The sequence below is a fragment of the Rhincodon typus genome, chromosome 11, assembly GCF_021869965.1.
Source record: "Rhincodon typus isolate 14 chromosome 11, sRhiTyp1.1, whole genome shotgun sequence".
NCBI lineage: Eukaryota > Metazoa > Chordata > Chondrichthyes > Orectolobiformes > Rhincodontidae > Rhincodon > Rhincodon typus.
Genome location: NC_063342.1, coordinates 30,976,782 through 31,002,960, shown reverse-complemented (window position 1 = coordinate 31,002,960; position 26,179 = coordinate 30,976,782). Strand labels below are relative to the sequence as shown.

The 26,179-nt window shown below is 41.3% G+C and overlaps 1 protein-coding gene across 1 annotated transcript in view; it reads left to right on the top strand.

The window, feature by feature from the left end:
• LOC109932128 (suppressor of tumorigenicity 14 protein homolog) overlaps positions 1-26,179 on the top strand; it is a 68,442-nt gene that overhangs the window by 4,250 nt on the left and 38,013 nt on the right. Inside the window, exons 2-7 of the mRNA XM_020531362.2 lie at positions 1,565-1,670; positions 2,493-2,724; positions 2,899-3,023; positions 17,646-17,713; positions 20,534-20,733; positions 20,847-20,885. Coding sequence (XP_020386951.2) covers positions 1,565-1,670; positions 2,493-2,724; positions 2,899-3,023; positions 17,646-17,713; positions 20,534-20,733; positions 20,847-20,885 — 770 coding nt within the window. The remainder of the gene's footprint in view (positions 1-1,564; positions 1,671-2,492; positions 2,725-2,898; positions 3,024-17,645; positions 17,714-20,533; positions 20,734-20,846; positions 20,886-26,179) is intronic.

Below are 26,179 nucleotides of genomic sequence, written 5' to 3'. Positions count from 1 at the left end.
CTGAGCTTTTCCAGCAATTTCTATTTTTGTCTCTGATTTACAGCATCCGCAGTTCTTTCGGCTTCTTTCCAAAACTCGAGGACCGCCAGATTTTGTTTCTGCATGGCACATATTATAACTCAGAACTTCTTACACTTGTTTTGAACTAGTTGCTAATTGCAGGAAAATCGTTTGCCCAGATCTTTAGCAAGGGGGCAAGACACTTCTACGAACCCAGAGCAAAACAGAGCAACAAAGGTGGGTGAGCATAATCACATGCAAAAAAGATGAGCTTCCGAATTTCCTCGATGTCTCTGTTTTATACCTGCCTGGGTGCAGATAGACAGGAAATTCTGCTTCCAACTGCAGGTTTGCGAATCTAGTAACTCAGACACAACAATACAATCCACATGTGGCATCTTTCCACCTTTGCAGGTAACACCAGTGATCTGACCATAAAAGACAGGAAACACTCAGCAGGTTCCTTTTCCAACTGAGATTACCATAAAGGACTCTCTTTCTCAACCTTGCTCTTGTCTGCAGTGTAGTGACCCTCACCACTACCCATAGAGTCTATCCCATAGTCATAGAATCATACAGCAGAGAAGCAGACTCTTGAGTCCAACTCATCCATGCTGACCAAGTTTCCCAAACTAAACTAGTTCCATTTGCCTGCATTTGGCCCATATCCCCCTAAACCTTTCCTATTCATGTACCTGTCCATGCTGTAATGAGACAGCAGCCCTATGGTCTGGTAGGACTATGATTACTTTCCCTTCCAGCTCTTGTGGTGCAGTGCTCCATCCTTTGATCTAAGAGAACCGGGTTCAAATCCTACCTGCTCCAGAAGTGTATAAAAAAAACCTCTGAGCAGATTGATTAGAAAATAACAAATCCAGCTTGTGTCTTGTGACAAAAAATAATCGAACAACTGCGGATGCTGGAAATCAGAAATTGCTAGAAGAACTCAGCAGTATCCGTGGAGAAAAGGCAGAGTTAAAATTTCGGGTCCAGTGACCCATTCTAAAGAAGGAGCCTGAAGCTAATGACCTGCTGAGTTTTTCTAGCAATTTCTGTCTTTGTTACTGTTGTGTACATAACAAGTGAACACTCGGCAGATTAGACACTATATATATCCGTGCACAGAAAAGCAGTTCACATTCGAGCTCACACGTCCGTTCAGCAGAATTGGCCGCGGTGTTTGAGCATTGAAAAGGCTCTAATCGAATGAGATTGTTTTATGTCCGAAAGCTCTTTTTCAAGACTCTCAGCAGGGCTCAGGGCGGCGCAGTTTCCCACAGGACACGTGCCCTGGATCGACTTTTGGTTAAGGTTCCTGTGCAGTTTCTGTGCCTGTAATTTGCTGCTCTCTTTCCGCTGGGCTCGCTGTCCGGTGGCGATTCGCCCGCTCACCAGGAGGCCAGACTAGGGCAAAAACTCTTCTGGGACCGTGTGCTCACAGAGGCTGGTGTAAAAATTGGTCACAACGGCGCTTATAGAGTCATTGCAGACAAAGTAGGATCGGAGTGGCTCTGGAGGGTTGTGGAAGTGGTGTGATCCTGAGCAGCTTCTGCTTTTAACGAAGTAAGGCGATGTTAACTTTTTCAAAACGGAGGATCTGTGAGGTTTTCAGTATTTCAGAAGCTGTCGCTCATCAACAAAAACAGGTAACATTCACCAGTGGGCAACAGGTAAGGTGTCATCGCCTGGAAAGATAAATCGGCTGAATTTTAACAGTCATACTGGAAAAATAAAATTGAAGCTTTTTAAAATCAAGTTTTTATTTTAAAAAACAAAAATCAACTCATCAATTCTAAAATACTTGTAAATTATCGATGAAAATTTCTTGGTAACCCTCAAAGCCTTGTACGCAACTTTTCTTTTCATTGAACTTCATGATTTCGTAAAATTACAATGAAAGTAGCAATTTTCTCATCAGGTAAAATTTATTTCCAATGTATGATATCTGAAATACAGACTCGGATAAAAAGGGAGTGTATATTTCCGTTAATCAGTTGTTCGTTATTAATCGTTAATTGCAAAGCTTAAACTGACGTTACAATACCAAGATTCAGAATCAATAGATCGTTTTGTAACAAACCAGAAATACGTCAGTAATAACAAAATAATTGCCCTAATCACAAAACATATTTTCTGATATACTAGTTACTTGATGTAATGTAAGTTTTAGTCTAAATTTTTTTATTATTAAAAATAAAAACTACACTCAGATGCACAGTTTAAAACAAAACAGCAAGCTGTAAAAGTTACATTTGATTTAAATATTTTTCAGTATCCATAGACACAAATGAAAATATGTTTCTTTCACAGCTTTGCCTTTCAAATATGCTGTACTAGGATCAAAATTTCTTGATGGATAGAGTTAAAAAAAACAGCTGAAATAACAATGAAAGTGTTTGAATCACCATCTGCACTGTAAGCGTGACAGTTATCATAGAAATTCCAGTGTACTTTAGGTGATCAGATTCTGTTTCTACTTTTTTTTTCTTCAGAAATATCCTATTGCAGATTGTAACAAAGAAAGCTTGCCCACTGATCAGTGTCTCAATCTCTCATCGGCCCATTCTGTTGGTCCATTAGCACTCAAAACCTACCTCTGCCCTCTGGAGTTCTCCTCCTACAGGTTGGCAAGAAGTGAACCCTGCAGAAGATGGATCCTTGGCTCATTGCCCGTAATCTCTCTAACAGCAGCAATAATTGTTGTTGTTCTTTGTTACTGTTTGTGTAAGTTTAAATCCTGTATTTTGATTACATAAATTAGAAGTCAAGCAACTACTGTCTAGGTGTTTGACAGTGCCGTATAAGTTTAGCTTGAGTGTCTATTTCAACTTAGCAGAAGTTCCATGTAGATACAATCTACAGAATGTGGATGTAAGGTGTGATTGTTCTCCTTTTCAGCGCCTGCCATCTCCATTTTCTACCTGAGTGGAAGTCTAGAAATCTCTAACCTCACCTATACCAATGAGTTAGGAGACCCACACTCACAGCAATTTATTTCACAAGCACAGGCAGTTCAAAATTATGTGAGTTTCAAGTTTTTTTAACAGTACCATTTTGATCAGTAGCAAATGTAAGTAAAGTAATATGTGTGGTTAAGTCATGATAATGCTATTATCTACGACCTATTTTATTGACTGCTTTCACTTTGAGCAAGAAAATGATTCTGAACCTGATTATATAATTCAAACTAAAAAGGTTACTGTTTTATTGCCTTGGAGGACAATATATCATTATGTTTTTCTCAAATATGGTTTGAGTAGAGAGTAACAAATGCTAGTTTCGCATATAAATCTTATGAGTAAGTAGTCATTACAGCCAGGTTGACATATTAGAGAGGCTATTCTACTTGTTCTAAGAAGGAAAAACAAGGAAACGTGGGCCAGTTTTAAAATAGTCCAATTGGAGGAACAACAGCAGTCACTTCAGATTTCGTTAGATTTTTGTGTAAAGGTACTATTTAACAACAATAAATATCAAATTACACATTACACTACATTAGCAATTCAGCAGCTTTCAGATTTTATCTTGGTCGAATAGGTCTTTTGCATCATAAGTACAAAGTGCCGTGTAAACATTATGGAATAGTCAATTCCAGATAGAGCAATTGTGCAGACTAGCATGTTATTTTATACGGATCAACCACTCTAGAGATTTGAATATAGTTGGCATTGCTTTAAGGTTAACCTGATATTTGCATTTTGTCACTATGTCTGTTGATGGGCAGTATCCTAGCAAATCCTGAGCAATACTCTGCTCAAACATATGCAAATAGGGAAGATATGTGGTGATCATTGGAGACACAGTTACCAAAGCACTTTCACAATGTACTTGCATATTCATTTCTGTGTTGTTGAATTTCTTTTTTTTGCTGCTCTGTGACATTATTTGTGCTTTGAAAGATTTGGACTTTACAAAAAAGGGTTGGTTTGGGAACCACCCTCACTTTGGTTAAAGCTATGGTATCTTTAGCCTATCGCTGTTACAATAGTGAAGTTATAACAGAGGACAACTTGCATGCCAAACTGCAGAAGCAACATATGATCAATGGACTGAAGCAACTCTGGAATATATCGACCATTGCAAAACTCTGCAGCCCTGCCATACTGAATCATGAATAAAGGTGGACAATTAACCAAATAACTAGAGGAGCAGACACCCAAAATATCCCCATCTTCATTGAAGGAGGAGCCCAGCTCATCAACATCACCATTCCTTCACTGCCGCTGTATCTGTTGTGTACCTATGCCATAGGAACTGCAGTGGTTCAAGGGCAGTCAGGGATGAGCAGCAAATGCTGGCTTTATCAGTGACACTAATGTCTCTTGATAGAATTCACAAAAGTATGGTTTTGAAACCCAGTCTTCATATCACTTAATTTCTGCTTTCCAGTTTACCTTGTCTTTTATTTTATTGTTTTCTACTTTGATGGAATCCAGTTCCATTGAACTTCACCTTGGTTTTTGAAGTTGAAAATTCAGTACTGCATTTGTAATCCAGTATAAATGCAGTACTCCACTTGAGGCCAAACTAGTGTTTTCAATAGATTGAACATAACTTACTTGCTTCTGTAATCTATGTTCCCTTGATAAAGCCCAGAATACTGTCTACTTTATTAACCACTCCCTCTACCTGTCCTGCCACCTTCACTGATATATGCACATATACACCAGTTACCTCTGCTCCTGCACCCCTTTAAAATTGTACCCTTTATGTTAACTCTCTCCATTCTTCCCAGCAAAATGAATCACTGCAGACTTCCTTGAATTAAATTTCAGCTACCACTTATTTGCTCAAGTCCACCAACCTGTCTATGTCCTTTTGAAATTCTATACTATCCTGATTTTCATTCATTACATTTTCAAGTTTTGTATGATCTGCATATTTTGCCACTGTGCCCTGAACATTAAACTTAAGATCTTTAGTTGGGCTTGCAGTCTGATGCATTTGTGCGTGCCGGAAATTAATATGAAAGTACATAGGACCCTGTTTTAAGTAGGCAATAAGAAGTTGCGGATGCATTGTACCTTTGTCAACAAAGCAGTTATAAAGACAGGCAGTTTCTGCTACATCCCCATGACAATGACCTGACCAATCAGAAACTTCCTACCTGGTCCTAGAATTAAGATTGCCAGTTAACTGTTCTTGCTGTATCTCCATGCCAATGATGGCCTAACCAATAGTACTCTCTTGTTCTGTGAAATTGTCTTTTTAATTTCACGTCTGTTTCTTGCATCCTAGTTCTGATGAGTGCAAAATGAAAAGCTACAATTCCAGTCTCGTTTTAGCAGTTTTTAAAGTTCTAATTTTGCTCACAATTCTGTTGTGCAGAGTTCTATCAAATGCCTTTAGAAAATCCATATGCCTCACATGAATAGCATTATTTTAATTTATTTGTTCCTGGGTGCAAGTTGCATTGGTTAGGACAGCATTTATTGCCCATTTCTAATTTCCCAGGAGACGGTGGTGGTGAGCAGCTTTCTTGAATCACGACAGTCCTTGATGCATAGGGATACTCACAAGGCTATTAGGAAGGGAGTCTTAGGATTCTTGACCCAGTGACAGTGAAGGAAAGGTGATTCAGTTCCATTCATGATGGTGTGTGGCTTAGAGGGGATCTTGCAGTTGATCGTGTTCCCATGGATATGCTGTCCTTGTCCTTTGAGGTGATAGAGGTCATGGGTTTAGAAGGTGCTGTTGAAAGAGCAATGGGGGTTTAATGTCATGCATCAGGTCGATAGCAGACACTGCTGCCACTGTGCATTGGTGGTGGAGGGATTGATTGTTGATGGTATTGGATAGGTTGCCGAGCAAGTGAACTGCTTTGTTCTGGATAGAGTCATGCTTCTTGCATATTGGTTGGAGCTGCACCATCCGAGTGATTTGAAATCATGCTGTTGACTTGTGCTTTGCAGGTGTTAGCCAAGGGGAAACAGGGGTGAGTTACTTGCTACAGAGTTCCTAGCTTCTGACCAGCCACACTATTTATGTGGCTGGTATGTTTAGTTTTGGTCAGTGTGACACCAGATGTTGATAGTAGGCATTCAGTGATGGTTATGGCATTGAGCAACAAGGGATATTGATTAAATTCTTTCTTGTTGGGTGATGGTGTTCACTAGGATACTCACTGGGGTGGGTCACTGGAAAACAAGCCCCATTTCTGCAGTTGTTACAAAAGTTAAAGATTTTATGAGTGCACAAAATTTCCCAATTCATCTGTCTTTTAAATTTAGCTGACAGAAAGCACAGACCAGGTTTCTGTACTTAATAAGAATGACTATTTATTATAAATAAATAGATTCTAGCTGCAGGTAAACAATTATGAACTGTCAATATATAGTTCTCTAACCCATTGGAAAATCCTCCACCTACTCACACATAGATAGCCAAAAAAAAAAATTGGTGTCATGGGTGTAAGGAAAGACTGGGAAGGCAGTTCAATGATTTCTGTCCACAGGGTACTCTGAAAAGATCCCTTTGGCTTGTCAGGACTTGCTGCCCCTTTATCTTCCTCCTCTGAACATCTTCACTTGCTTGCAGGAGGCACAGAGTGACTGGTTGACTTTAACTTACAAAGTCTCTGATTTATTGGATAAAAGCCACAGCCTACAGCAACTGATAAGGGAATATAAACTGGATTTGTTCAAGCTTGAGGAACATGTTACAAGATAGTAAAGGGTGGTTCCTTCCTTTTCAGAGGTAAGATAGTTTCTAAACAGGTATTCACACCCATAGCTAGCCAGGAGCTAATAATATAGTTGTTGGCAGGCAGAAGGTCTTTGTCATTGCTTTGTGGAATGGTGACCTGTCATCAATCAGGCACTTCCAGCTGAATCTCCTGTCCTGCAACCCAGCCCAAGTGTAGTACCCCCTCCCATCGCTTGGACACACAGCAGTGCAAACAGCATCAACAATGACCGTCAGGTAAACTGCTTCCACAAAGCGTTTCCATAACCCTTGACCTCCGAAACAGTCCCCTTCCCCCCTCAGTCCAGAATCAAAGGCACAAAAGAAAATATGGTTTGTATAGTATAAAAGCCGAAAGAACTGCTGATGCCATAAATCAGAAACAAAACAGAAATTGCTGGAAAAGCTCAGCAGGTCTGGCAGCCTTTCTGTGAAGAAAAATTGGAGTTAACGTTTCGGGTCCAGTGAGAAATTCTGAGGAAGTGTCACTGGACCCGAAACGTTAACTCGGATTTCTCTTCACAGATGCTGCCAGTCCTGCTGAGCTTTTCCAGCAACTTCTGTTTTTGTTTATAGTCTGTACAATTGTCATTGCCTCGCACTTGTGTGGCATGAATGTTACTAGGCACTCATCAGTCCAAGCCTGGATATTGTCAATATCTTTCTGCTTATGGATATGGACTACTTCAGCATCTGAGGAGTCATGAGTGGTGATGTTGTGTAATCATCAAAGAACATCCCGACATGACCTTCTGATGGAGGGAACGTCATTGATGAAGCAGCTAAAATGGTTGGGCCTAGGAAATTATCCTATGGAACTCTTGCACTGATGTCGTATGTGCCAGGAATGACTCCACTATTTGAGAGCTTCCCCCAGATTCACATTCACTCAAGTTTTACTAGAACTTCCTGATGTCACATCCAGTCAAATTCTGCTTTGATGTCAAGGACTGTCATTCTCACCTCACCTCTAAAATTCAGCTCTTTAGCCCAGGTTTGAACTAAGGCTGTAATGAGATCAGGAGCTGAGTGACCCTGGCGGAACCGAAACTGGGCATCACTGAGCAGGTTATTGCTGAGCAGGTACTGCTTGATAGCACTGTTGATGACACCTTCCATACTGGTGATTCAGAGCAGACTGATGGGGCGGTAATTAGCTGGGTTAAACTTGCCCTGCTTTTTGAGTACAGGACATACCTGGGCAATTTTCCACATTATCAGGTAGATGCCAGCATTGTAACTGTACTGGAACAGCTTGGTTAGGGGAGCAGCAAGTTCTGGAGCATATGGAGCCACAGAATTATACAGCACAGAAACAGAGACTTCGCTCCAACTCGTCCGTGCCAGCCAGATATCCTAAACTGATCTAGTCCCATTTGCCAGCATTTGGCCCATATCTCTCTATACCCTTCCTATTCATGTACCCATCCAAACGTCTTCTAAATGTTGTAGTTGTACCAGCCTCCACCACTTCCTCTGGCAGCTCGTTCCATGTACGCACCACCCTCTGCGTGAAAAAGTTGCCCCTCAGGTCCCTTTTAAATCTTTCTCCTCTCACATTAAACCTGTGCCATCTAGTTTAGGACTCCCCTGCCCTGGGAAAAAGACCTTGACTATTCACCATATCCACGCTCCTCATGATTTTATAAACTCTGCAAAGTCACCCCTCAGCCTCCAACACTGCAGGGAAAAAAGCCCCAGCTTACTCAGCCTCTCTCTATAGCTCAAACCCAACATTGTTGTAAATCTTTTCTGAACCTTTTGAAGTTTAACAACATCTTTCCTATAGCAGGGAGATGAGAATTGAATGCAGTATTCTAAAAGTGGATGCAGTATTCTAACCAGTGTCCTGCACAGCCGCAATATGACATCCCAACTCCTATACTCAGTGCACTGACCAATGAAGGCAAGTGTGCCAAACCCCTTCTTCACTCCCCTGTCTACCTGCAACTCCACTTTGAAGGAACTATGCAGCTGCAACCCCAAGTCTCTTTGTTCGGCACACTCCCCAAGGCCCTACCACTAACTGTATAAGTCCTGCCCTGTAAAAACCGAAAGAACTGCGGATGCTGTAAATCAGAAACAAAATTAGAAGTTGCTGGAAAAGCTGTGTTTCTGTTTTTGTTTCTGATTTACAGCATCCACAGTTCTTTTGGTTTTTATTTAGTATTTAACTCACTGCCACATCTGTTCTAGGCACGCCCACCTGAAAGAAATTCTGCTCCTCTCTCCAACGGGTTCTTTTGTTTCAATCTTTCTTCTTGCCCACCAACGTTAATTTCACTGTCTCTCCTGATGTTTGACCAAGTATTTGCTAAAACTCGTTTCCGCAGCCATGTCACATTCCTCAGTGACTGCCTCTGGCTCAGAATTACCCCACATGGATTCCAACTGAAGTTTCATCTCTCATGTTTTGAATCCTCCCAGGATCACAGATATCTCCGTGACATTCAACATTCCATGGACAGCTGCTCTCGCTGCATCCTGAGATCCACGCTCAGTGCCATGTGGCGTCACATGCGCACTCTCAACCTTTCTGTCCAACAGCATCGCAACACACTGGCTCAGGGCTGCACCACTCCGCAGTTCCACTTCATCCTCTGGCTCATTCACTGTGCTAACAAGAAACTTTTTCTTTTCCTTTCAGGACTCAAGGCCCACAAGATGCAACAACTCAGAGATACCCATGGCCCTCTGGAGCCTTCCTCCCCTCCCCTTTCCTCTGAGTCCATCCCCTTCCCCAACCCCACCTCCTGTTGGGTATTCACCATCCCTCCTAACCTTCCACTCTCCGATGCTGAACATTCTGTATTCAGCAAAGGTCTCAGCTTTATTCCTCTGCGCCCCCACCTTAACGAATTTTGGGCACAACATGACATCAAACTCTTCTTCAGTTGTCTTCGCCTCCGTGCCCATTTCTCTGGACAGGAGCCCTCTCCCAGTCCCACAGACCCCTTAGCCCAGTTCGAACACTCTCCTTCCACCTGGACCCCTTCCTCTGGCCTTTTACCTGCACTTGGTCTGTTCATTGACAACTGTTGACATGATATTGGTCGCCTCAATTTCTCTGCCCCCCCTCATCAAATCTGACCTATCTCCCTCTGAACTGACTGCACTCCATGCGTAGTAATAAGTTCTGAGGAAGGGTCACTAGACCCGAAACATTAACTCTGATTTTTTCTTCACAGATGCTGCCAGACCTGCTGACCCTTTCCAGCAACTTCTGATAAAGTCCTGCCCTGGTTTGCCTTACCAAAATGCAACATCTCACATTTATCTAAATTAAACTCTACTTACCACTCGATGGCCCATTGGCCCATCTGAACAAAGATCCATTGTGCACTGAGGTAACCTTCTCCACTGTCCACTACACCACCAATTTTGATGTCATCTGCCAACTTACTAACCATGTCTCCTATATTCACATCTAAACCATTTATATAAATGACATAAAAAACAGTGGACCCAGCACTGATCCTCGCATGTCCTCGCTACTATTGCTGGGGTACTGTCAGGGCCCATAGCCTTTACATAAAGTGCCTCCAGCCATTCTTTAATATCATGTGGAGTGAATTGAATTGGTTAAAGACTGTTGTTTGTGATGCTGGAGACCTCAGGAGATGGATCACCTACTTGGCATTTCTGGCTTAAGATGGCTGCAAATATTTTAACCTTGTCTTTTGTACTGATGTGCTGGGCTCTTCCATCACTGAGGATGGTAATATCTGTGGAGCCTTCAGCTCCAGTTAGTTGTCCATCAACATTCTGATCTGGATGTGATAGGACTGCAGAGCTTAGATCTGATCCATGAGTCATGAGATTGTTTGACCTTGTCTATTGCATGCTGTTTCCTCTGCTTGACACACAAGTTGTTCTGTTTTGCAGCTTCAATAGCTTGACACTTCATTTTTTAAGACTGCCTGGTGCTGTTGGCATGCTGTCCTGTGCATTTCATTGAAACAGTGTTGATCTCTTGGCTTGAAGGTAATGATAGAATGGAATTTATGCTAGGCCATGAAGTACAATATAATTGATTATAATTCTGCTGCTATTGATGGCTCACGGCACCTCATCAGTGTCCCGTTATAAGTTGCTAGATCTGTTTGAAATCTGTCTTGCACAATGCAAGGTATTCTCAACGTAAAGACTGGACTTAGTCTCTATGTAGACTGTGTGGTAGTCACTCCTACTGATACTGTCATGGACGAAAACATTTGCAACAGGTAAATCATTGAAGTCAAATTTAATTTGATGTTTTTCCTCTTTTTGATTTCTTCAACAACCACAGCAGATCCAGTCTAACACATATGACCTTTAGGACTCTGCCAGTTCAGTCAGTTCTTAGCGATGGATATTGAGGATCCTCACGAGGTCTGTTCTGTGACCTTGCCATACTCAGTGCACCTCTATTTGGTGTCCACCTTGGAAGAAAACAGACTATGAACTAATCGGGGTTGGTTAGCAGTAGCTGGTAATCAGTAGGGAGTTTCGTTGTCCATGTTTGACCTGATGCTGTGAGACCTCATAGGGTCTGGATTTTGTGTTGAAGACTCCAAGGACAACTCCCTCCCAACTGTATATCACTTTACCACCATCTCTGGTGATTCGGTCCTGCCAATGGGACCGGACTTACCCAGCGATGGTGATAGTGGTGTGGGGCATTGATAGTAAGTTGTGCTTCCATGAGAATCACTATGTCAGGCTGTTGCTTGACCAGTCTGTGGGATGGTTCACCAACAACTAGATAAGGAGGACTTTGTGGAATCTACAGCACTGTATTTGCTCAGAGATAGAAAGAACTGCCGATGCTATAGTCAGTGATAACACAGTGTGGAGCTGGAGGAGCACATCACGCCAGGCAGCATCAGAGGAGCAGGAAAGACAATGTTTCTAATCGGGACCCTTCTTCAGAAATGGGAGAGGGGGAAGGGAGCCCTGAAATAAATAGAGAGAGGAGGGATGGGGCTGGGAAAGGTGGTGGGATGGTGATAGGTAAGTGCAGGTAGGGAGTGGTGGTGATTGGTCAGTGAGGTGGGAGGAAAGGATAGGTGGGAGAGAAGATGGACAGGTTGTGTCAGGTTGTGTCAGGTCAAGGAGGCAGGGATGAGAGGGAGGGCTGGTCATGGGATGAGGCCAGGAGTGAGGAGATTTTGAAACTGGTAAAGTTCACATTGAGACCATTGGGTTGTAGGCTCCCAAAGCGGAATATGAGGTGGTGCTCCTCCACTTTGTGGGTGGTGTCGCTGTGACACTAGAGGAGGCCCAGGATGGACATGTCGTCCAGGGAGTGGGAGGGGGAGTTGAAATGGTTTGCAACTGGAAGGTGTTGTCGTTTGTCGTGAACAGAGCGCACTTGCTCTACAAAGCGGTCTCCAAGCCTCCATTTGGTCTCACCAATGTAGAGGAGCTGTTGTCATTTCTGTTAGTAAGGTCAATGCTGGGTGGTCTGTTGATTTCTTTCCTTTGTTCGGACTTGATAGAGGTTTGATGCAACTGAGTGGCTTGCTAGGCCATTTCAGAGGGTAGTCAAATGTCAACTACATTGCTATGAGTCTGGAAGCATACTTTGGCCAGATCAAGTAAGGATGGAAGATTTCCTTTCCTTCCCAAAATGGGACTGTTGCAGGTAGCAATGTGTTTTTGGCATTACAGGCTCGATGTAGGTCCTCTTCTGTACTGTATGATTGGATGATTCTATATCCTGTCCACAAAAAGCAGGACAGATCAAAATTGGCCAGTTACTGCCTCATCAGTCTACTCTCAATCATCAATAAAGTGATGGAAGGTGTTGTTTTGATGACATGGTTGCTTTTAGACTTGCTTTTAATTCCAGATGTTTATTCAATTAAAATTTCACTGTGTCACATTGGGATTTAAATCTGTGTCCCAGGATATTAGCCTGGAATTCAGGGTTGCTAGTCCTGTGACATTATCACTACATTTCTATCAACTGCCTCTGTTGGCTTATCAAGAAACTCCAACAGGTTAGTTAAATATGAGTGACCCTTAACAAATCTATGCTGGATATCTTTAATTAGCTCACAATAACCCAAACAACTATTAACTTTGCCCTGGATTATCATTTCTAAAAGCTTCCCCACCACTGAGGTAACCCAGTAATTGTTGGGTTTTTCTTTACATGCTATATGGAGCTTTCCAACTGAATAACCCGAAGACCAGTGAAGAATTTCACGTCCACTTCTGTTGTCAATCACTCACCAATAACCCAATGCCTAAATCTCTTAGCATCACTCTTGATTGTCCTACCATATTGACCTACCAGCAACACCTCCAGAAGAACCAGAATCAAGGTCAAGATGAAAGTGAAGCTCATACAGAAACTGGTGGGTACCACTCAAGGCAACAGGGCCAATGCACTATGCACGGCTTCACTTACTCTTGTGTATCCAACAGCAGAGTACTGCTGGTCCATCTGCTCAGGAGCCACTACATAATATAAATTCAGCTTCCTGTGGATATCAACCTCCAAGAAGGCATGAGGATTATTTCTGGGACATTGAGACTGACGCAGCTTGAGTGTCTTCCTGTGCTACCATATATTAAGCCTCTTGATTGCCATAGGGAAAAAAAAATCCCTCAAGAGAACACCACTAGCTGACAGCAAATAAAGCACTCCTATCGACACAGACTTCAATGTAAACCACACACTCATCTGAAATCACATAGTTCCTACTGGAACATAAGCTCATCCTACAAGCTAATGACAAACCCACTCTTGATGATGAACCTTCTTGCTGACTGTAACCTGGTAAGATACCTCTGTAATAAAGTCTCAGATTTCAATCTTTCATGGAAAATCTGGAAACCACTGACCACTTAAGGACAGAACAGGAAAGGTTTAGCCACATTCTGCACAAATGGAATGTGACCAGCAGCTCAAATTATGACCTTGGACATTCAAGTCAGACCATCAACCACATACTGAACTCCTGCCCTGTGAGATCCATTCCTGGCAGTATCACAATCATTCACACAGCCTCAACATTGAACTATCACTATTTCCCCAGCCTGTTACTTTTAGTCAGCTGGGGAAGTACCCTGAACTGGTGAGAAGGCAGTATAGAGGGCAGCACAGTGGCTCAGTGGTTAGCACTGCTGCTTCACAATGCCAGGAACCCGAGTTCAATTCCAGCCTCGGGCGACGGTCTGTGTGGACTTTGCATGTTCTCCCTGTGTCTGCATGGGTTTCCTCCAGCTGTTCCAGTTTCCTCCCATTGTCCAAAAATGTGCAAGTTAGGTGGATTGGCCATGCTAAATTGCCCGTAATGTCTAGGGATGCGTAGGTTAGGTGGATTAGCCATGGAAAATTCAGGGATGTGGTAGGTGGCTGAGTCTAGGTGGGATGTTCTTTGGAGAGTCTGTGTGGACTTGTTGGGCCGAATGGCCTGTTTCCAGCTGTAGGGATTCTATGACTTTATGATAGAGGGCATACAGGATTAGTGGTGAATGGGGGGTTGGGCAGGGTGACACTGAGTGAGAAGAGATGTTGGAAGCATTAGTGAGAGTGGTAGAGGAAGTGGTTCCAGTAGCAGAGGTGTATTGAGTGTGAGGTATTGGAGAGAAGGTGGTGGCACTTACATTGGCATTGACCTTTTTCATACATTACAGTGTGTTCCTTCAAGTGACTGACCCTGCATTGACCTGGGTGCCAAACTCAGTCCAGGCTGGTATGATCTGTTGTCATGCTGTCTCTACTAGTCCTGGGGAGAAGTACATCCTGTCTGCAAAGTCAGGTGCCAATTTACCTTTCTGTATCATATCTGGGGCAAAACCTGGGAACCATACAGAGCTGCTCCAAACTAACAGTGCTTGTCCGGGTGCACAACGGACTTTGACAATACTGCCCCTGCAGGGATGAAGGGCTGGTCAATTCCAAGATAGCCCAGTTTTGGCAAGTTTGTCCAGGTACAATGAGTAGTAGGATGAGGATAGAATAAAATGAGAGGGATACCATTGTTGTAGGGTAGGTAGTTAATAAGGTGCATTTGGTAAGATACGGCAAGAGATCCTGCTCAGTCTCAAGGAGAGAGACTCTCTGTGAAACCCAATGAAATTGACACTTGGCCAAAAAAAAACAAGAGTCAGCTCTTGGACTTTGGTGTGCATGGCACATTTTAAAATTTGCAAAGCATTTAAAACTTGGATATATTGTGAACTGTGAGGAGGATGGTGATAGATTTCAAGAGTGTATAGACATGGCATGGGCAGATATATGACAGATGAAATTGAATGCAGAGGTGTGAAGTTTGTTAGCAAGAATGAAGGAAAGCGATATAGAATAAACGACAGAATTCTGAAGGGGGTGAATGAACAGAGAGACTTGAAAGGATGTCTGACAAATTGGGTAGCAGGACTAATTAAAAATATGGTTAGCAAGGCATATGGGACCCTGGTCTTTATAAAGAATGGAATAGTGTACAAAAACAAAGAAGCTATGAATCTTTTATAAAACACTAGTTTGACCACAGCAGGAGTAGTGTCCAATTCTGAACATTTAAGAAGGACGTGGAGGCTTTTGTAGAGGCTACAGAAAAGATTTATGAGAGTGATTCCAAGAATGAGGGATTTGATTTAAGCAGACAGATCAGAGAGGATGAGATTATTGTCCTGAGAGAATAGAAAGTTTAGAGGAGTTTTGATCTGGATTAGTTAGTGTTAGCAGAGAGAAATTGCTCCCTGTGAAGTAAGGATCAAGAACCAGTGAACATAAATGTACGGTGATTGACAAAAGAGTGAGCAGCAATATGAAAGAAGTTTATTTATCAGCAAGTGGTCAGGTTTGGGAATGTGCAGCCTGAGGGATGGGCGGAAGCACATTTGATTAAATACCTGAAAGTACCAAAGAGGAAATTTGTGGAGGGTTGCAGGGGAAAGGTGGAGATATGGGACTGGCTGAACTGGTGTTGCAGAGAGACAGTAAATACTCTGCAGGTCAAATGTGCTGTTCTATTGTTCAGCTTTGAAGTAGATGTAGATCGAGGAACCTCTGTACAAAAGGCGGAACATGCTTCCTGGTGATAAAATGAAACTGATCATGACGGAAGCAAAAGGAATGTTTGCCTGGCTCCTCTTGAGGTTGAAAGTTAGTGCTTGGTGCAGGATAATTTAACATGTGCTACCCCTTCCAGGAGATGAGTATTGTGACCTGCTTGAAGGACAGAAGTTTCTTGCCATATGAAAACAAAATCTGAAGTTGTGCAAAGTTTATGCAGTCAGGAAGAAACCATTGCCAATGATATTTGTATAGTTTGGAGTTGCCATTTTGGTTCACTTCACAGGAAACACCTGAAGCACCAGCAGTAGTTGCTTTGAACGCCGGCAAAATTAATTTTGTCTCCTGCTGTTTGGAGATTCAGTCCTTAATGCTGACTTGGCCATAATGACTTGGTCATTAAGGTGAGCCCCACTTTGTTGAAATTGAACAGATGATTGATAAGTATCAAGGATTTGTGAAAACACCATGGTTTGTTTTCAACATTGCTGTAACTGCCTTAAAAGATATTGAAATCAACTATAAAGTGCAGAGATTAAACACGCAGATTATGGAATCAATGTTCAGTATTAAGTTGGATAAATATAAGGTTATTCATAATTAAGAAGGAAGTGCATCATGTATGGTATATTAGTAGAGGTGTGAGTGAACATTATTGGACGGAAATATGTTTGTACCATTTTTACAAGGTTGCTGTAACTTGTCCCCTGAAGTCTCAGCAAACATTCACTTCAGTGTTTTATGTGCCATCCCTGGGTCTGGACATGAGGAGAGTGTGAATTCACAGAAGTTTTAATGCTCATCCACTGACGTCAAGAAGGAGTGTGAGAATCTCAATGAAAAGGCAGCATGGTGGCTCAGTGGTTAGCACTGCTGCCTCACAGCACAGGGATCCGGGTTCGATTCCAGCCTCGGGTGACTGTCTGTGTCTGTGCGGATTTCCTCCGGGTGCTCCAGTTTCCTCCCACAGTCCAAAGATCTGCAAGTTAGGTGGATTGGCTATGCTAAATTGCCCATAGTGCCCAGGGATATTTAGGTTAGTGGGTTAGACAATGGGAAGTAGGGGAGTGGGTCTGGGTAGGATGCACTTCGGAGGGGCGGTGTGGACTTGTTGGGCCAAATGGCCTGTTTCCACACTGTGAGGATTCTGTGAACTTCTATGAAAAGTCACCCCATTTTCTGGAATGACAGAACTGTAGTGGAACAATAGTGAGAAAGTTGAGTACCATTTGATGTATCATTCTTTGGTTGTGCAGTTACCTATAATATCTGTGCATTCAGGTGGAGTGTAAAGGTAAGATTGGATGAGGTAGAATTAGTTTTTTTATTGAACAGAACGGGCCTATGTTCTCCAGAGTTTAGAATAAGTAGAGGTGATCTCATTGATTCTTGAAGGTCTTGTCAGGGTGAATTCTGATCACCCCTCTCCAGGAGTTGAGAAGTGTGGAGCTAGATGCCATTGTCGCTGGATAATGAATTCAGTGCTTAAGAGTGAGATAAGAAGAAATTTCTTCACTTAGATAGTTAAGAATCTTTGCAATTTTTCATCCCAGAGTGTTGTGGATGCTCAAGTTGTTGAAGCAAGCAATATGGGGTTAGGGCAGGAAAATGGATTGAAGTAGAAGGATCAGGTATTTTCATACTAAATGATAGAGCAGGCTTGAGAAGCAGTACTAATGCTCTTATTTCTTATGATTGTTCTTATATGTATCTGAACTAGTTCGGAATTTAGAAAAAGAAACCAAGATTTTTATAAATTAGAGAAACGATTAGAACTGAACGTGATTCGATACTTAATTAAAATGATACCAATTTTGGATATTTAGTTGTCTCTAACAGAGATTCAATGGGTTGGTTTGAATCTATGATATGGCAAACTGATCAAGACTAAGCAGAACAAATGGCCATTATTCATGCCACGCTTACTTACACACTCTTTAACTGTCAGTTTTCAGAACTGTATGAGCCATCTGTATTGGGAAAATATTACCTAAAGTCCGTCATCACTGCATTTAGGTGAGTACAAGAACGTTTTTAAAATTCCTTTGTATAATTCTGAGTCAGTTTAGTTCTGTTTGCTAATTTTCAGATTTATTAACCAAAGTGTAATCCAAAGATAATTGGTAAGTCAACATTTTTGTGTTAAAATCACCAGTTTATGTTGTACAGGTAAACATTTCTTGATACACAAATTCATGCCTCTGTAAAGGAAATGGTTATTTCTACTCTTGTGGACTTCTTTTAAATGCGTTCCTTCCACCATTTTACAAATCTTACCCTTGTATTAGCTGTGTTCCCTGTGAAAAATGTATCCATGTAGGGAGTACTTGATATGTATATGCATGAGCGGACTCTTTAGGCATCATGGGGCTCCTGCTATATAGTTTTTCCAACACCAGTTTATGATTCCCCGTGTGACTAGGTCAGGAAATTTGGCTGTCTCAATTTTGAGAACTAGAAATTAAGGCATTTGTCTGGAAATTGTCCAAAGTATCATGTCACAGCATGTGCTTCTACCCTATGACCGATGCTTGCCTCATTGAAAGCCAATGTTTCATCTTATGACATTTACATGGCAGTTTTTTGTTGTTGGTGGTTTGCCATTGCCACCCACTTTCCGGGATAAGACAATAAAACAGACCTCAAGTCTACCTCAGCTGGAATGGAAATCAATCTCACACAATTCTGAGTTACATGCCAGTCAACAGACTGAACTGGGACCTCATCCTTAAAGTGTAATGCTTAAAAAATTATGCTTTTTCCATGAAATACTTAACAGGCAAAATAATCTGTTACTTAAATGTTTTTCTTAGAGCGAAATTATGGTTACCATAGCAAAATGATAGCATTGGAGTGTTTTCAATTCAAGCCGTCTAATTAGAAAGCTTGACAAGCCCTCTTGTGGTGCATTGGTAGTGTCCCTTCCCCTGGACTGGCCCTCTCCCTAACTCTACCTCCGGTTCTAGTCCCACCTGTTCCAGAGGTATGTAATAACGTCTCTGAACAGGCTGGTTGGAAAAAAATAGGTTAAATCGAAGGAAATCAGAAAGCTTAACACACCCTTCTGTGGTACAGTGACGCTATCCCTGCCAATGGACTGGGAGACCTGGGTTCAAGTTCCACCTTCTCAAGAGGTGTTTAACAACATCTTTGAACAGGTTGAATAGAAAAATAGGTTAAATAAAAAAAAATTAGAAAGCTTAACTCATTAGGGCATCACTTGAACCAATAGCACCAGTAGGCAATTGATCCATTGTGGCTATATCCAAACATTTTGTTCATTTTGGACCAGGAGAGACAAAGAAAAGCAGGTTATATTTTAAGCCTCATTGGCAATGCTGTACTGATGTTTTAGCAGCAAGTTTCATCCTTCTCCATTCATCTTTGTAAATTTTCTTCCGGTTCTAGATTTTCCACCCATCTTGCATTGGTTTTTCAAAAAAAAAACTGGGGTGGTGAGGAAGAGAGGCTGGAGGTAGTACTGCAAAATGGATGTGAATATCCTTCTCCAGATCCCCATCTATTCCCAATGTCCTCCAAGTTCCAGTTAGAAGTGGCTGGTGATGTACAACACATCTCTACATTGGTGGGTGTGCTGTAGTGATACTGCAATGATGAAAACACATTGTGGTGCCCAGATTCAATTTTAAAAATAGCAAAATTATATCTGGTTGACAACAGCGATGATGCCAAATTCAAAAATGTTAATCTGTTTAACTGGCACTTCAGTGGCTGGGAACAATGCAATAATGAAGCAGGCTTCTGAATTCTGTTGAAGCCAATCTGTGTCCATCCTGCAGGTGGATTAACTGGAAAAAGCAAGCATTATGCAAATAATGCCAGAACAGAAAATTGGCAAGGACCAGAGGACAACTTTGGGGTCCACTGAAGACCTGGCATGCTAAAGATTCAGCCCATTTTTGCAAAAGCAGACATCCCATGCTCTAGAATCAAACCAAAACATTTAACTGTAATTAAAATATTCCAAATGTACAATCATTACATTTAATAGAGTAAATTCTCTGTGCCTATAATACAAAGTGATGACTATAAAACATTGTAGAAAATTTTTTACCTGGTTTTATTAATATAAGAAAATAAGTAAATTTTCCAAATTGAAAAGCGATGGTATGACATTAAATTGTTAATATATTCATCTTATATCACAAGCCACTGATTTCACAGGGCAGTAATTACTCTCTGTATTGATCTTATTTCTTTGTGAGTGCATTTTCTTCTGCATCAGCAGCTCTGCATTTCCAGACTCTGGTGTTTACTGTTTTCTACCTCAGAAACCAACTGTAGCCATTTCACGCCATCCCAAGTCTAGACCCTTGCCCTTGCAACCTAGGGCCTTATTTCTGAACTAGTTTGAAGCTGTACTGTGCTCCAGCCCTGGCCTTATTCACTGCTTCACAGATATTGAGCTCAATCTTGAATACAGCTATTTACTGCTGTGTCTATGGTTATAGATCCAACTAACACACACACATACATTTGTAGACAGTTCCTGTGACTGTTAAAGAAGTTCCTAGAAAGGGAGGGAGTGCATGAGATACATAGATTCAGGTTGAGAAAAAATTGCAGAAATAAATTAAGAGAGCAGTGACTTTGAGAGAAACTCAAAAAGAGCGAGGAAAGAGTGGCAAAGTGGGCATTAAAGGTGAAACTGAAAGGAGCACATGTAGTTTTTAATGTGTGCTACGGCAATTTAAAGCTTAGTATCGGGGGTAAAATATGTAGTCAACATTTGATTGCCAGTTTCCATGTCAGTTTTTTTTTCAGTTGCATATATGTGAAAGCTCTGAGATATTTTCTCTTCTCTTACTGTTGCAGTGAAGGAGAAGAAGGGCTTCGGGCATATTATTGGAGTAAGTTCTCAGCTCCAGAGAATATAGCACACTACATCAAAAATGCAACCACATCTAACTTGCAACAAGTTAATGGCAAAAAGCTGAAAGTGCCCAAGCTGAACTCTTCTGAAGAGATATCCTCCACCGCAGAAGATTTTGAAGTTTACACAGTTGAGCTGTTTGGTAGTGTTTTTACATCCATAAATTGAAGATTTGTGCAGTTAAGTCTATTGGTTCTCTATTATTCATCCATGCATATTCTTTTGAGTAATCACTGTCTTTTCTACTTTTTGCAGCTTCAGGATCTGAAGAGTATGACTTGACAGTAAAGTCAGGTAAACGTGTTTTAAATCCAACACTTATTATAAGTGTATATATCCCACTGATAGACATGAATATTAATTCATATAACTGGGTGCTCCTATTGTTATTACATGAAGGCTGATTTGGATTTTGAGACGGTTGAAGGTGATGGCCAGAGATCATTGGTGGGCCACTCACATATTTGCAGTGGTCACAAGCAACTGGTCAGTGTTGATTTGGGGCAGGGAAGAATAAGATTTTGAGTGGCTGTTGCACAACCTTAGAACATAAATGAATACATCTCTTAAAAAGATACATCATTTCACTTGGAGCACTTAGTAGTTGCTGTAAGCATTTATGCACAGCAACATAAGATGTCAAAAACAAGAGCTTTAAGGTTCAGTGACAATGGTGGAAATCCCAGTACAGCAAGTGAAGTCCTCTTATGCTCATATCATACTGGAATCCCTGCACAGACATAAAAACAAACCCAGATGAAAAAAAGCGGAAGTGTTAAATGCTGGACCCATCATCCCAAGGACAAGGATTCGGTGCTGCAGGAATTTAACAACATTTCAAGGAGAAGAATGAGAACTATGTCTTGCTAGCTCAGTATCTCTGCATTAGTCCTTACCTCACTTTTCTTACCCACTGCTGCACTCCAAACCTTCCTTTCTTCCATTTTAATCTTCTTCAATCACAGCAAATCTCTGCACTATTTTACATTGTTGCTACATTCATACACTCACCTGCAGCTGATGCTCCTAAACCACATGCACACAGTAAACTGTGTTCAACTGGTCACATCTGCCAGCCCTTTTATTCTTCTGCTGCTTACATATTCCTTAGTGGCGGGATTTGTTGCACATGAAAAGCTCCCTAGCCTTCTCCGAACTTGTTGCTTTGCCCTCTCAACATGCAACTGAGCTGAACATGCCGAGCAACACATGAATCATGTTCTAACTCTTGCACCTTTTCTTTGCAGGACAAATGGGCTCACAATGGAAGTAGAGATGCCCAGACTACATCGCATAGATAGAGCAGGAATCCACAATTTTTATTGAATGAAGAACAGCTCAGGAGTTATGGCAATGGCAAAGCTAGAGGAATTTTTATCAGGGTTGTCCATTTTTTATTTTACTATTTCTGTTTCCTTTGGAAACATTCATTTAAGAACAAAGAGAAGGCTGGAAGGGGAATAGTCTGCCAGAAGAAGTACCATTACTTGCTCCCTTCTTCACAATCAACAGTGTTATCGAGTTAGATAGTGAGCTAGTGAGGAAGTACGAGGTGATTCATAAAGCCAAGTGACTGCAAGGCAGTGACCAGAGGAAGGGAGATTCTGCTGAGGAGTAGAGTACAGAGATGGCAATTTCAGAAGTCCATCCTACAAAAAGGAATTTTTTGATATCAGTGACAATTTTTGGAGGTATTTGACAGCATGCCTAGGTGCTGCTGCAGCAACGTGCTTGAGAGGATGGAGGTGTACAGTTTCAACTTGTGCATCATGCTGGCCAGTAACATTAGTACTCTGCAGCTTACCATGGAGCACTATCACCAGCACCTTGTACTGTGTTTGGGGTCTAACTTTGTTAACTCTTTCAAGGTAATAATGATGGAGTCTATTGAAACTTTTGAAAACACTTTTATTTTGTACATTTTGCTCAATACCTGCATTCTTTTCACATGGTTAGAACTTCTGCTCGCTTCCAGCTCTTGATCCTTAATCATATCACTCTTCCATCACCATCATCATCGTTATCATTATGTATGCTTCTGATGTTAATCCCATTACATTCTCTTCAGTTTTTTACAGCTCATCACCGAAGTGTCAGGATATGGAAGTTTTAACAAATAAAGAAACAAAATTCCCGTTTTAAGCTATTTTTCTCCTTTCTTTATTTTAGCTCTCTTTCCAGCTTGCGAGTAAGCTTTTTCCTAAATTTGCCTGTGCCACTCTTTAATCAGTCACTGGGAGCTTCCCCAAATTGATCCAGGAGATGTGCCAATTGATTTGTTAGTCTCTCAATGGGCATATGTCTGGTCTGTTTTTAGTCTCCCTGTTAAGGTGCAGGCAAACATCAGAATTTTTTGGATGTGGAATTGTAGCTGTCAACTCTTACAGTTATATTGCAAACTACAGCACAGTGGAGCACCACCACATTGTGTCACTGGAATAACCTTTATCATAGCTGTAGAGGAGCATTATACTTCCCATAATCTAGCTGACAAACATTAGCTGAGACATTTTCTTTTTTGAAATATTCTATCCATTGGTCTTGTTTCTCTCCCATTATTTTGCACATTTTCATCTTTAATATTTCTATCTTACCAGAGAAATTTGAAGTGCTTTGTAGATTTTGTCTTGGTCTATTTAATAACCCTGAATTGTCAACTTTAGCAATGTAATATGTTTCAACTGATGTAACTTAATCCTTCGTTAGCTCTGGCATCGACAACATTATAACATGGCCGGTGCCATTTTTATTGAACATATATATCTCCCACCTGCCTAATAACAATGAATAATATTGCAGTATATCAAGCCACAATGGAAACAATGAAAACTCCAATTCTTTGGTGTGCTACATTAATTAGTTAATGCCTATGGTAGGGTCTGACTGTTCACAAACTGGTCGCCACATTAACCTACTAAATAGAGGCTGTACTTCACAAAGTAAACACTATGTGACAGTTCCGAGATAAATAAATGTCGGTCTTTTTCTTTGAAGTAGTAGGTCAGCGAGATCATGCCGTGAATTTGAATGCACAAAATAGGAAACTTCAACCATAACTGTAACATGAAAACTGGAAGAAAATGTATTTGTTTCCTGTTGTGAACAATTATTAATGTTGATTCTTATTCAAAAGTACAGTTTTATAGATGGTTAGATAATTACATGAATAGGTTTGCTGGATACCACATTGCTTTTAGCAGTAACTTAAACCCACTGCACAATCCATAGTACGTTAGGCAATTAGTTCAGTAATCCACTTTATCAATTGTTAAAAATTAGTTGTTATTGAATAAGCTCTATTATCAATGAGACTAAATCTGTTGTATTGATACCAAAATAATTGCAGTTCTGTGCTGTTTCATTAATAAACAGGCTTCAGTACAATTCATTTGCTGATGAGACTGAGTATTGGCCCTTTATAAAAGGCTGCGTGTAGACAATTCTATATTACAGTTGAGTTAAGTTTATTTATCCATTATATTTTACACTGAGGACAAACAAGCGAATTGTGTAATTAAAAATGAACTACTATGGATTCTGCTAAGAACTGATAACAAATGTTTACAATATGAAGTGTTGTTTGCTTAATTTTGATAATTCAAGTTTTCCATCTTTTGAATCATTGGAGACCACTTCTACAATGTACAATTAAAGATACATGTCAAAACACTGTGGAAGTCCTGAAGTGCGGGCCTAAGTGGGAACTGCCCAAGAAGTTTATATTTCTGAAGGGAGATGGCTCTGCTCCCCACGAACAAATGTCTCCAGCTATGTTTGAGTTGGACACTTTGGTGCAGATCCAGGGAACATACCTGGGCAATTTCCCAGGAAATTGGTGGATTAAAATCTTATCCAACACCTGGAGTAACTCCATATTCTCTCCTGAATGACCACCCCTCCTCCAACCCAAATTGAATTGACTATAACCCATCCCGGTTACACCTAACTGACCATCCGGCTACCCACCAACTTGATGTGACTCACTCATTGACCTGACTAAAACACTGTTCCCACCTGAGCACTCCTGCCCTGACTACCCACTAACCTATCGCACCCAGTGCCTCACCCTACCCCGCTTACCCACTCATGCCACTTCTCACATACCTACCCCCAACTACCCATTCACTCATTCACTCATACACTCAATTACTTGTTCATCCACGCACCCACTCACAAATATGTTCACTTACATCCAAAGTCAGGACCTTTGAATTTAGCAAATATCGGGAATGTCACAAAAACGGGTGCGCCCTGTCTTCTCCTGAATCGATTTCCACCTGATAGAGTTTCCTGATGGATGCTGCACTGCAACTTTCTTTAACAGCAAGGATCAGAACAGTCTGGAAGAAACATGCAGTGGCATTGAGCCAACAGGAGAATCTGTGAGTGCAGCGGTGGTAATTTCCTTGTCATTGCTGCTGCTTTGGAAGGTCTGAATCACTATAACATTTTATTAGTAAGGGAAAATAGCTGAGATTCAATGTTCACTATTTGCCAATTAACCTTTCTCTTAATGCTGCATATGTATGTAAGTAGTGTATTTTAGAAAATGTAACCCTGATTGCATGCTGGAGATTCTCAGTGAGTTGCCACTGGTCAAGAAAGTATAAACAGCATTTACTATTGTTTTCTAACCAATAAGTAGATTCATCATCTCTCCTTTGCTCTTCCATATGTTGGAGTCCCCTGAGAGCCATGGGGCTGATACTATCTCCACGCTCCATCAACATGTGTCCATATGCAGTTAAAAGGTCATTGGTAAAAACAGAGTTAATGTTTCGGGTCCGGTGAGCCTTCCTCAGAACTCAGATCTCCGGACGCGAAACACTAACTCTGTTTTTTCCTTCACAGATGTTGTCAGGCCTGCTGAGCTTTTCCAGCAACTTCTGTTTTTGTTCCTGATTTACAGCATCCGTAGTTCTTTCGGTTTTTAAAAGGTCATTGGTAGCGTCTACAGATTTGAATATCAAATCAAAGTCATGAAAGACCTCACAATTTAGTAATTTTTAGAACATTCTTTTAAAGCTTTCTCCCATGGTGATCCCATTTAGTGGCTTCAACATTGTTGTGACCCCGCTGTGAGAACTTAGCCCAGGGGTGGAAGGAAGGACCTATGAGAGCAGATGGTGCAGAAGAGTGAACATGTGAGAGCAGGACTGGGCTGGGCTGTGCTGGGGTACAGGGCTACACAATAGTCTTGTCTCTGAGCTCACATCTTCAACACTTGGGGTCCCAAGCCCCCACCCCAACCCCACTCTTTGAGAAGTCCTCTTGTAGGAAATTAGTCAGCCTTTATTCATTAATATTTCCATGATTATAATATGAATCTCATATGTTATATTACCATAACAGCAGTGAGAGACTGGCAGATCCCTCTTAGAATTTAAACTATACTTCCTCTGCTTATTGGGGTAGGTCTGTAAGTTGTTTTCAAGCCAGTGGAAATAATTTATTCTCTAGCAATATGCTTAGTGTAGAGGGGGTTAAAATTGTATCAGAGATAGTAGGAACTGCAGATGCTAGAAAATCTGAGATAACAAGGTGTAGAGCTGGATGAACACAGCAGGCCAACAGCATCATAGGAGCAG